A 13,208-nucleotide genomic window follows, 5' to 3' on the forward strand; every position below is an offset into this window, starting at 1 on the left:
AGCAGCGACCACTTTATAGGTTATGTACCAGGAAAATGATAGTACTCTGTCAAAAGGTGTATTAAACACAGTGGTGGGCAGTGCATTTGGTACATGGGCCTTCTGTGGGCTGACAAGATTTTTTGTTGCCAGACACCGTGCATAAAAACCAGCATACAAATCATAGTAAATATGCACCATCGTGGGGTTTTCAACCATAGGTAACCATATAGAGCAACAGCCTCGCTAGCAATGCACCGTACAGGGGTTTAGAGAGTGGCGAACTCCAGCACACTAAGTCAGATAGCAGCGGCTGCTGTGAGATTGCTGCGACTACAATATCTTACTAATATATGTACCCTTGTCTTTGGATACACAGTCACTAATACGCCTGACTTACATTACTGCTAATAACTTTGAGTTAGTGACAAGTTTCCACCGGTCCTACGGTGCGTGTGAACATGGCGCTCGGCCAAATTTGACAAGCAAAAGTAGAACGGCTTGGTGATTAAAGGTTCAAACAACGCCAAACATCTACACTACAGCATCCTGTTCACAATCAATATTTATCTAATAGCATGACAAAAATATAAAATATGATTCTGATGGCCCTTGGCAGATTACATTGATATGGCAACGCATTGAAGCTGAAATCTGATTGGACAAAAAAAAGTAACATACACCTACACTACTTGAAGCATTGTAGCCAAAAAACATGCTGCAAACTGAAGATAATAGACTGTTGGGAATGAATTAATATAATTTAATGGAACAAATGCTACAATTTACGTTTTAACTGTAGGCTAGTGCTTCTGGTAATGATTACGCTAGCAGAGAAGACTTTGCTGGCCCTGACTGCACACCACTGATTAAACAACATACTGTACATACCATACAGTCTGCTTCATTCTAAAGCTTCAAAAGGGAAATTGTTTTTTCCTGGTCACATAGCATATGCAGTAAAAGTTTTGGGGGCAAAAAAAAAAAACCCACATCCACATGCCTAGTGAAAAACACACATTTCCAAATGTAGTTACTACTTTAAAATTTGAACAAACTAAGATTAATCCCATTTGTTTTTTATTTATTTAGTTTTAAACGCCACACAATTTGAAGAGTGTTTGTCTGTTACCGGTATTTATACAGTATATTCATGTTTTATTTTATTTATTCATTTTTATCTAAAGTCATACCGTTTGGAGATGATACAGATGATAGATGTTATATGACGTTCTATTTCCAGAAATGAAATTGTCTTTGGGGGAATAAAATGTTTTGTTTTGTATCAAGTAGAGTCATATAGAGTATCTTTGGTCGTTCACAATGTTTTGTTTTGTCTGTCTGTTTCTTCCATTTCTTGCCCTATCTCTCTCTCTCTCTTTGTGTGTTTGTCTTTGTTGCTCGCCGCTTGCAGAACTATTTTGCTGATGCATGGAACACGTTTGATGCCTTAATTGTTGTGGGTAGCGTGGTTGACATTGCCATCACTGAGGTCAATGTAAGTAGTCATTTATCACACTTGCATGCATGACCACTGTTTCATCACTCTTGTTACTTACCAAGACCATAATGTTGGTCATTTTAAACCAATTTTACAAGTGTAGAATGTCAACATGGAACAGGATCACTGTGTGAGTGGTCACAGTCAATCTGGCTCTAATTTTTATATTAATTATGGTCTTACATTTATTATATATTTATTAATTATATATTTAAATAATTTACATTAAAATTTTTCTTTTAATTTACATTTTAAATCTAATTTGGAATTTATTATAAATGTATATTGTGATTAATATAAAATAAAAACTAGAATGACTTAACATAACTAAAATGCAATATAAACAAAAAAATATTACTAACAACATATATATAAAGTATGCATAATATATAAAAAGCATACATTTATTGAAATAAAAATGCAATAAGAGTCACCATGCGTTATGTTTTTAATATAGAATAGTAAACTATTTACATTTGTATAATATAATATTTATATTTGTTAAATTTCTGTTAAACATTGGTAAATGGTGATGCTTGTTACATTTTTCATTTAATTACACTTAATTTTAATATTCAATATGACCTATTTTTAGTATATTTTATTAGTAGTCATTTATTTATTTTATATTATATTTTAGTAGTGTTTTGTAATTTTAGTAATAATGTATTTTATATTAAATTACAGTATAAAATTCTGCAAAATGGTGACGCTCATTAAATGTTTCATTTCATTAAATTTATTCATAATATTATTAATTAGTATTTGTTGTTACTATTTATCATTTTTTTATATTGCATTTTGTAATGTTATACATTAATAGGCAGTTTTACAAATAATATATTTTGTTCTATTACATTTAGTAATATTTTGTCATTTTTGTAATAATATATGTATTTTATATGAAATTTTAGTTTTTTGTAATCATTTATTGATTTTATATTTAACAATAACGTAATGTTTGTCTTATTTCATATAGTAATATATATGTATGTATTGTATGAATGTTTGTTTTTTTGTTTTTACAAGAGGAAGATGACCTAATGCAATACAAATTAAACCATTGCAGTAATTTGTGGAATAGTCTGAAACGCTACTTGGAAATAACAAATATTTAAATGAATAATAATGCATTCTAGTGTTGAAGGATACATTCAAAATGTATTCGAAGACACTTTGTTAACAACGTGCACTTTAATGTATTTATGTTTTAAATACTATTTTCATGTGTATTCATCTCATCAGTTGTGGTGTTGCACTGTTGGAAACGTTTTGTATTTTCATTGAGATGGGAGGATTTGTTAAATGTTAATTACTGTATATGTGATGATGTTTGTAGTAAAGGTTTGTTTTGGGGGGTGCTTTAAATCTTACAGTAGCTTGTGTAATTAGAGTCATTAACTGGAGCTTTTTGGTTTTAAGTCGACAGCCCTTCCTGTCGTCAAGGTGATAGTGGAACCCGGGGTAAGAAGAAGCCCCGCCTCCTGCATCCAGCGTTTGTGTCAGGGGGGGAAATACAGTGAACTTTTTGAATGTTTTTGTTACAATTTCATGTTTTATGGTCAGTTGAAGGTTGAGATCGGTGCATGGCATGGGGTGCAATTGGTTGTCCTTCATTTCAACAATGATGACATTGTTGCATTGAGTTGACATCTGTGTTCTATGTCATGGCGGTGGGGTGTTCATCTCGAACTAACTTGAACTATTTTAGTTGCTCAACTCAATGTTTTGTTTGCGTGCGGCGTTCAGGTGTTTTCATAGCATGTTGGTACTATGCATGCACCTCCATTGTTGGTCCTCATACGGTATATTTTGTGTCCACTTTAACCTTTTAATCCCTGGGGCTATTGTTCAGATTTGATCATGACATATCCAAAATGAATGGTTTTTTGCAGCTGCTGGTCTACATAGATGATCTTGGTATCAATGTAAAAGGGACACTTTGATTGTTACTGTGGATGTAAAACATTACATATTTATGCCACATGGTAAAATGTAACACAACAAAACGTTTAAACAAGTATAAGTATATGTTTAAAAAATAATCCAAATTATGCTGTTGGATCTTAAAAAAACATGAAACAGACAAATCTCATTATTACCTGTGTAATGACTGTTGCAAATAAAATAAACCACAGCAAAGTTATGAATCTTTTAGTAGAGAAAGCCAACAAAATAACATGGACAACTGTACAGTGAATCAGCTTTGGGGGCAAAATACCCTGGTTGACCACAAGAGGACACTAAATATCAGTACTGGAGGCCGGCGAGTTTAAAAGGTTAACATTGCTGCAACATCAAACGTCCTAACTTTCCTTGCCAGGCTTGTGTAAGTAATCTTTTGATCCATTGCACAGAACACAGAAGACAGCGCTCGCATCTCTATCACATTCTTCCGCCTGTTTCGAGTGATGCGATTGGTCAAGTTGCTGAGCAGGGGGGAGGGCATCAGGACCCTACTATGGACCTTTATCAAATCCTTTCAGGTGAGCCAATTGCAATATATATATATATATATATATATATATATATATATATATATATATATATATATATATATATATATATATATATGTATATGTACAGTACAGTACAGTACAGTCAAACCTGTCTATAGCGGCCACTAAAGGGAAAGGGCAAAAGTGGCCGCTATAGGTAGGTGGCCGTTATAGACAGGTTGGCGGCCATTTTGAATTTGTGCTCGCACATATTAACATATCTGTGATTAGAAGCTTGTTGTGTTTGCAGATAGATATAATTATACTGTTACATGTTGACCAGTAGAGGGCACTGTGGGACTGTGGATAAAAGTTGTAAAGAACAACTAGGCTTGTTATTCTACACCACCCACAGAACAAAGCTGTGCTACTATATATACGGCAGAGTGTCATTACAGCTTTAGTTCATCAGGAAGTGACGGGAAGTGACGGTGCGACGTCACGAGCAGGAGAGCTAGGGCTGAGTGCTAGCTGTGAGTGTCGAGAGAGTTGGGAAGTGTGTTTATGTTGGTGTGGATGTAAAGTCCTGCAGTGTTCTCCGCTGTTAATAAAGTGATTAAAGTGCATCGGCGACGTGAGTCTCACCTTCCCCACAACAAGGGGCATTACAGTATTGACCAGTGCACATCGTCTCACACCAGCAAATAAACGGTGTCACTGTCTGCAACAAGCTCCAAAGAAGACGGCTTTTTTTATGTTGAACAACTGACAGTTTGTGTGGATCTTGTGAAAGATTGTGACTGAGCTACGACTCATTAATTAGTCTACACACGACGGCTTCATTGATTAAAAAACGAAACTTTTTTGTGCATGAAGCTTCTGCTTGAGTCGGTATTTTGGCCGCTATATGCGGTCAGATATTGACCAAGGGATACAAAATGGGTGGCCGCTGGCCGCATTAGACAGGTGACCGCTATACACAGGGTCTATAGCACGTAGATTTTCCGCGGGGGATTTTTCAGTGGCCGCTATAGGCAGGTGACCGTTCTATACAGGTGGCCACTAAGACAGGTTTGACTGTATATATAAAACAGTCCCTCTTACAAAAGTGTAATAAAAAAATTAACTTTTTTTTTACTCTAACTGCATCAAATATTTTCAACAACATTATTACATTTTTCATATATATATTTTTATGCTCTTTTTCTCTCAAAAACTACTGTTTTTTTTGTTTTTGGGAAAACACAAACAATATTTTACAAAGCTGAGGTGCAAGTAAATTATCTATAATAATAATAATAACAATAATAATAATCGAATTCTAGACAAGTCGGCTTAAAACTGACCGATTTATTGAGAAGTTGAAAAGAATTAAATAAACAGACTTTACATGTTTGGTCCCCCATGGGCCCTTGAAAAACCTTTGTTTTCTGAAGGACCAGTGCAGGTCAGGGACTCCACACAAGACAGGTATGACTGAAGCACAACAAGAGGCTAAAAGTACAAAAACACACAGTTTTTGTTCAATGAGTTTTAGAATGAAAAAAAAAAGTATATAACTACAAATAGTGTATATGTAAAAGTCAAAAGTTTAGATGCGTTTTCCCACCATATAGCATAAGAAAGCCTGTCCTAACTGTGACTGTGAGTAATTATAGACGTGTACTTGAAAGTATCTGATAGAATTTAGTAGGATTTCCTACAAAAAAATATCTTTTTCAACCTTTTAGTCCACTTGAAAAGGCATCATTACCTCGTCTTTGGTTCTTTTTATTAATTTTCAACTAAATTGTTGATTGTATTAATGGATTGCATTTATGTGACATCACTCAATGGCTTACTGATGCTAAAAAAACAAACACTGTCCTTCCAGGCTCTCCCTTATGTCGCACTTCTGATAGCAATGCTGTTCTTCATCTATGCAGTCATTGGCATGCAGGTAAAGTATCACTTTTAAAGGGGCTCTATCCTACATTTCTGACTTTTCAGATTTATTTATACACTGATACATGATAAAAAAAAATGTAAGACCATTTGAAAAATTGCAATAATTTATATTTTGAACTGTTGTATACCTTAAAAAGGTTCTAAGTAGAGCTTCAAAATGCAAAAAGAAAAAATGAGAGTGAGACAAAAAAATGTTTTGCGTGAGCAAATTAATGGAAAGAACCTTTAAACTGAAATAGGCTTTTCATCAGCTGATCAAAAGTCTAACACCATAGCTAAAAAAACCCCCGAAACCTCCCTGTAATGTCCTGTCGTGTATTTGTAACAGGATCACTACTTGCTACTTGCTACTACAGAAGATCTGTCTGACATGTGGCTAGTTTGCCGGCGGTAAAGTCAATTATGAACCTTCAGACATATTCAGTATCTGAGTTGAAATCATACTTGTAGCTTTATTGTCTTCTATTAAAAAAACATCTTTTGCAGCTCAGTGTAACATGCAAAATTCCATGAAACCCACCAAATGTTTTTTTCCTGCCACCATGGTCAAAGACTGTATGCTTTCTTCCGGTAGCGTCAACGGAAAGACAAAGACGTCACAGTCATCCTTTTATAACCAAACATGAAACAGTTTATCCAAAACACCCACTATTGACCAAACAATATGGTAACAAGTAAAACAAAAATACGGAAAACAAATACAATACAATTTTCGCTCTAACACTCAGTAAAGGATTTTTTTTTTTTTTAAAGGAGTAATGAGTAGCTGTGCTATTCTTGTTAATCACTTCAAAAGTTGGTTTGGCCATGCTTGATTTATTTCCAGGAGGCTAGTGGGAATGTTGCCCCAGGTGGTGAAGATGGCCTTCATGGAGGGCATCCACTGTCTGGTAGTGATGTTTTTTAAACTTCCTTCGCCATCCATCCCCAAATGTTCTCAATTGGATTTAGATCAGGGGAACATGCAGGATGGTCCAAAAGAGTGACGTTATTCCTCTGGAAGAAGTCAGGCAGGCATTGTGTACTGTAGCATTTTCCTGTTGAAAAACCCAGTCATTAGCACATAGACAAGGACCTTGTACAGTGTAAAATTTAAATTCTTGCAATTTTTCAATTGGTGTGTTTTTACGTTATCCCTGGTTTTATTTTTATTTTATTTTATTTTTTTTTCTGAATCTTGTGAACGTTCGGGTACAAGGACTTACCGAGATTTTCAGAAATTTTGAAATCCTTGGCGATGTCTGCTCAGTACCATTGGTCGCTAAAGCCCTACCTCACTACTTCAAGGACAGCTGTTTTGTGAACAACTCACAGTTTGACACCAGCTTCTTGAACATCAACCTGAATACATATACCACTGACCAGTTGCACCAGAGTAGACCTGGTTGGAGGAGGAGGCTTCTGCCAGTTTCTGCCAAGAGAAAAATGCAGATTTACCATGTACGCAACCTTGAAATTTATGGAGTATTTTTTAAAAGACACTTCGTATAGTGCCCCACTGGGATTCAATATCATTTGAAAAGCTCCTGAAATGAGCAGATACAGGCTCCTTTAAGTAAGATGAGTACATTTACAGACCAGGAAAACTACACTACTGAAATAAAACTTTAAGGGACAATACACTCATATTCCACTCCTTGGCAACATGTACCTTTACTGTCCTTCACTGCAGAGAAAGGACAGGGAGAGGTGGCAGGTATACAAAGCCTACACCTACTATGAAAATGTCTCTAATAAACAGCATTATGAGAAGTTTATTTACTGTATTTCCTCACATACAGTGGTGTGAAAAAGTGTTTGCCCCCTCATTGATTTGTTATTGTTTTGCATTTACGTTTGTCACACTTACATGTATATTTGGATATTTTTTCTCCCTTAATAATTGAAAGTTTAATGCATTTTGTGTTCAGTTGTGTTGTCACTGACTAACTTAAATTTTTTTTGATGATCTGAAACATGTAGGTGTGACAAACATGCATTAAAATAACAAATCAGGAAGGGGGCAAACAATTTTTCACACCACTGTAGTTTCACAGCTCTAATAGAAGCTCTGTCTTCATTAATTGCCGGGTGTGCCCACTTGAATAAATAAACCAGTTGGTTGCACTAGGTGACTGTCATTTATTTTTCTATGACATCTGCTACCAATACATGTCACAGAACAAATGTAATTATTAATGTTCAGTCTGACTTAATTGTACAACTTATATTTTTTATTTCATTATGAATATTCTATATACACTATTTATTAGAATATTCATGTAATAAAATGTACAGTATTTAATTTTACTGTAAATATAATTATTTATGTGGAAACATTATTAATAATATATTTAATATATATTTGTTATTTAATATTTCATTTTAGAATCATTTAAAAAATTGAATTATTATTTTGTACATTTACATATTTTTGTGTGTATTTTTATTGTAATTTTAATACTGAAAGGAATAATTCAGAAAATAGATTTTTATTATAAACAAGCATTTGTACAAATAACCCCCCGTCGATTAAATGCCTTACATCTAATAAACAGCCTGGTACTGTCTGCAGTTTCCACTGGCCAGTAAATTGATTACAACAGTACCCTCCATTGTTTATAACATGTGAATTGGAAACACAGCCAGCACCACAGTGGATCTATTGGGATGGTGCCCGACTTGCCCATAATGCTCATTCGCCACTGATGTGATTGTTTTATCTGTCAGGTTTTTGGGAAAATAGCCATGGTGGATGGAACACAGATCAACCGCAACAACAACTTCCAAACGTTCCCTCAGTCTGTCCTGATGCTCTTCAGGTGTGTTGATGTAGTTAAATTGTTGGCTATTACAGTGGTAAGTGCTAAAATTGCTAACCGTCGCTAACGGTTAAATGCTATAGATGTGCCACAGGGGAGGCCTGGCAAGAGATCATGCTGGCCTGTCTGCCGGGGAAGTTGTGCGACTCTGAGTCGGACTACAACCCCGGCGAGGAAAGAACGTGTGGCAGCAGCTTTGCCATTATCTACTTCATCACTTTCTACATGCTCTGCGCCTTCCTGGTGACCTTCCACGCAACTCTGCAACAAAAGCACTGCCACAAATCAGACACTCCGAAATTAATAAACATGTTCCTGGTTTCAGATCATTAACTTGTTTGTCGCCGTCATCATGGATAACTTTGACTATCTCACACGTGATTGGTCCATTCTCGGACCGCATCATCTTGATGAGTTTAAGAGGATCTGGTCTGAATATGATCCAGAAGCAAAGTGAGTACTCATGCTTTATTTATCTGCACCATGCACTATTTCTTCAGCAGTGTTGTTTATTGAGTGATGTTCCGGACAGGGGCAGGATAAAACACCTGGATGTGGTGACCCTGCTGAGGAGGATCCAACCTCCCCTTGGATTTGGCAAACTCTGTCCTCACAGAGTGGCCTGCAAGGTAAAAGCTCCAATAACACCTCTATTCAGTGAACTACAGAGTCTCCTGTGGTCACTGTAGTAGGCACCCTCCCGGTTTAGTCGATAAAATTAATTCCACAAGATGGCAGTAGCTGCATTTGAATTATCACCTCTGCATGCACTTTAAAGTGTTGGTTGGGCTACTCGGCTGTTGGTGTGAATCCCACACTCTAAAACACTACATCTCACCCAGAAGGCCGTTTCCGTGTAGATGAAAGGCTGAAAGGATAAAATACTTTGCCGTTTTGGCCTGAAAACGTTTCCGGGTGCATAGCCCTTTAATTATGTCAAATTATCAATTCTTGTTAACTCAAAGAGCTCTGACTAGTTTTGGATTTTAAATTTAAAGGGATAGCTTGGACTTTTGACAAGAAGTTGTCTGACATCCCCATCAGCAGTGTAATACATCAACAGTGACTTACCCCCTACTTTGTCCCGTGAGCCGACTTCTGGTCGGATTTCGGTGGTGAGGAATGCGGTTTAAAAGAGTAATACATCTGCATCACAAAAATGCCTCTTTGAAAAAATCAGACCTCACATGGGTCGGCGTTACTTTGTCTCCCGTTGTATCACTGTGCGCTATGTGTTTACATGCGCGGATGAAGACGTTATGACTGCACCGTCGCGTCTTGGGGATCATCAAGATGTTTACTGGCAAAAATGAGATGAGCCTTAAGGTTCTCTTTGTTCAGCAGTGGTTTTCGTCTTGAACTCATGCAGGTCGTTTTTGCCCAGTGTCTTTCTTATGGTGGAGTCACGAACACTGACCTTAACTGAGGCAAGTGAGGCCTGCAGTGCTTTGGATGTTGTTGTGGGGTCTTTTTTGACCTCTTGGATGAGTTGTCGCTGCGCTCTTGGAGTAATTTTGGTTGGCTGGCCACACCTGGAAAGGTTCACCACTGTTCCATGTTTTCACCATTTGTGGATAATGGCTCGCTGGAGTCGCAAAGCCTGAGGAATGACTTTATAACCTTTTCCAGACTGATGGATCTCAATTTATCTCAGTCAGGTGAGGGGGCAATCACTTTTTCACACAGGGCCATGTAGGTTTGGAATTTTTTTTTCCCTTGATATTAAAAAGTTTCAGTTAAAAACTGCATTTTATGTTCAGTTGTGTTGTCATTGACTAATATTTGAATTTGTTTTACCATCTGAAACATTTAATTACACAGTCTAGAACAATGAGTACTCACTACGGGAGGGCTGTTTTGCCAGGCAATTTCAACCACAACCACAATTTCAGCATAATTACAGTCAAAAAAAATATGAAGCCTCATCACATTGACCACATCAGCTCTATATACCTTTACCTAAGTTTTAAAATGTTGGTTGTGCTATTTGGCCGTTGCTGTGAAACTCATGGGTGTCACACGGTGTAATGTTGTACAAGGAACTTATCAGTGCTATTATTTCTGGCTGAGCAGTTAGCTTTTTACCATTATTACAACATTGGTTCTGTTGCTACTATGTTGCGCGATATATAGTACTTGTTGATAAAGACCATGTGGTCAAAGAGAGCTGTGGTTTATTTTCCATGTTCTTATGCACTCCAAATCATTATTAAAGGAAGATGACACAATATGGCCCGGGACGCCGACGTGAATTGGTTTGTGTGAAGAATCCATTTTCAGTATTTTAATTGCTTGAATAACATTTGCAGCGTCTGGTGGCCATGAACATGCCTCTGAACAGCGACGGCACTGTCATGTTTAACGCCACTTTGTTCGCACTTGTACGCACTGCACTAAAGATCAAGACAGAAGGTGAGACCACCACTTTTGCCGTAACTTCTATGGATATGACATTTTGAATTCATTTGCCAACTGTCGCCAAGGCAACCTGGAACAAGCCAATGAGGAGCTGAGAGCTGTGATCAAGAAGATCTGGAAGAGGACCAGCATGAAGCTCCTGGATCAAGTAGTGCCCCCTGCAGGTGGTGAGTGGTAACTACACACCATACACCTGTGACTATTCTCATTCATCCAGGACATTGTATTCTCCACGTATTGAATCAATTGCAACCGGACTGTTCAGGTTGTCTTACAGTTTCTCTTCTCATTCAAGCAGGCTTCCTCAGTTCATGCTAGACTTGAAGCATGACTGGGGGGGGTTCGTTCATTATAGCGATCTAATTTATCTTATTTATTATGTATTGTGTAAAACTAAGACATGAATAACATCAAATTAAAAGCACAAAATGAATGCCGACCCACCATCTACCAAGTTTTTCCAGAGAGATTATTACATCGCTGTTTGACGTGTGTGGGAAAAGGCAGTGTGCTAGCATGAATTAACTTGAGACAAATGTGCACATTAGCACTCAATAAGTCATCAAAACTTACCTTTATGCATTCCCACGTAGTATCAGCATTTGACACCAAATATGAGGTGAAAGAAAAATGGTAAAAATACAGTAGTAGTCTATCTGTGCGGCATGAGATAAAGTTAGCACACGCACAATGGACATGCGTCAAGTGAGACGGATGTAACAGAGAGAATCCGGCCACTTTTTAAAATAAAACCCTACACACCACATCTCTGTTAATACATCGCAGTACTGTAGATACCGGCTATTCATGGGTGCCACAAATGGCAGAAAACCACGACTAATGGATGCACCCATAAAAAGCCTTCAAAACCAAAAGCCGATATGATGCCTCTCACAGTTTATTAAACACATTTCACATATTCATATACAGTATATATTATTGTACTAACAAAATGTGTAGTACACAACATTACATCTTGTCATAGCATCAAAGCAGCAGAGAAAAGCAATCTCCAGACACTATGTAAATATGGCGGCTGTGTGTAGTTTTGGAATCTCATCAGAGCAATTTGATTGGACGTTTAGGTAAGTGCTTTGAGGTGACACATTGGTCTTCTACAAAGTCATATACCTGTATATAGAAAGACAACAGCAAATTTTAGTTTGTCGAGCTTCCTGTGAGTGTTTCCATGTAGTTTCATGTTGCTTACATGTTTCATTGCTGCTGTGTTTTAGTTGTTTGCATACTGAAGTGCATGTGACCATGAGCTTAGTCTCACCTTGTTTTTATTGCTTTTTCTTTTTAACGTTCTTGTTGTCCAGCTTCTCTTTCCCCCAGCTTTCGCTACACTTTTTTGCCTTCGTCCTTTCTCTCTCCGCCAGCCTGAGTTCTCTGTGAAGTTCTGTTTTAGTTTGGTGGCGTGAGGCTGCGCTAGTATGGCTTACTGGTTTTGAGCGCTTCACAAGGCTCTGCTCAGGAAAAAATAAACATGGTGACCACATTCTCATGCAAATATAGTAGGAAATCACACAAAAACGTATTAACATATTCATAACTGGACTATATTCCTGAAATGTGCTTGTGCTAAAAACAATACTTTCCTATGAAAAGGGCTGTTATTTTCTAAAAAAAAAAAAAAAAAGAGTACAGGTCGTCCTCGGATTACGAGCGAGTTCCATTCCTAGACTGTGATGTAAGTCGAGTTTTAGTGTAAATTGGTACTACCTAAATTAACTCCTAAGTCAGTCACAATGTACACAGGACACATAAAGGACATACAGTATAAAATACTGTAATAAAAAGATTAAGTGCAAGAATTAAATGAAACATTAATAAAAAGAGAGAACCCTCTAGCAATCATTAGCATTCAATAATCTTTATCCTTAATGATGGTCACAACAGGCAAGTGGTCAAGTGGCCGATATTGATGGGAGTGTCTCCTCTCTCTCTGAGCATTTTAAGATATTCATTTTCACTTCCATGGTGATGGATTTACTTTTCGTTGGCACACTGCCGCTTGGGAGACATAATGAAGTCCAAAAAGTTAACTCATAAGTGATGATATTGTTCCTCAGTGTGGCTATGCAGAAACACACTATATTCTTCCGCCCCGAATAAGGTACA

General features: G+C 37.1%; 1 protein-coding gene across 11 annotated transcripts in view; it reads left to right on the forward strand.

Moving 5' to 3' along the window:
• LOC129178312 (voltage-dependent L-type calcium channel subunit alpha-1D-like) overlaps positions 1-13,208 on the forward strand; it is a 145,968-nt gene that overhangs the window by 112,010 nt on the left and 20,750 nt on the right. For 5 of the 11 annotated variants that reach the window (XM_054770407.1, XM_054770489.1, XM_054770464.1 and 2 more), the window contains 10 exons: positions 1,394-1,477; positions 2,903-2,944; positions 3,838-3,966; positions 5,792-5,857; positions 8,575-8,666; positions 8,750-8,909; positions 8,992-9,119; positions 9,199-9,295; positions 10,976-11,078; positions 11,150-11,251. In XM_054770407.1, coding sequence (XP_054626382.1) covers positions 1,394-1,477; positions 2,903-2,944; positions 3,838-3,966; positions 5,792-5,857; positions 8,575-8,666; positions 8,750-8,909; positions 8,992-9,119; positions 9,199-9,295; positions 10,976-11,078; positions 11,150-11,251 — 1,003 coding nt within the window. The remainder of the gene's footprint in view (positions 1-1,393; positions 1,478-2,902; positions 2,945-3,837; positions 3,967-5,791; positions 5,858-8,574; positions 8,667-8,749; positions 8,910-8,991; positions 9,120-9,198; positions 9,296-10,975; positions 11,079-11,149; positions 11,252-13,208) is intronic. The other 6 variants (XM_054770436.1, XM_054770455.1, XM_054770446.1 and 3 more) reach the window with 2 other exon arrangements.

This window comes from Dunckerocampus dactyliophorus, chromosome 1 (genome assembly GCF_027744805.1).
Source record: "Dunckerocampus dactyliophorus isolate RoL2022-P2 chromosome 1, RoL_Ddac_1.1, whole genome shotgun sequence".
Taxonomy (NCBI): domain Eukaryota; kingdom Metazoa; phylum Chordata; class Actinopteri; order Syngnathiformes; family Syngnathidae; genus Dunckerocampus; species Dunckerocampus dactyliophorus.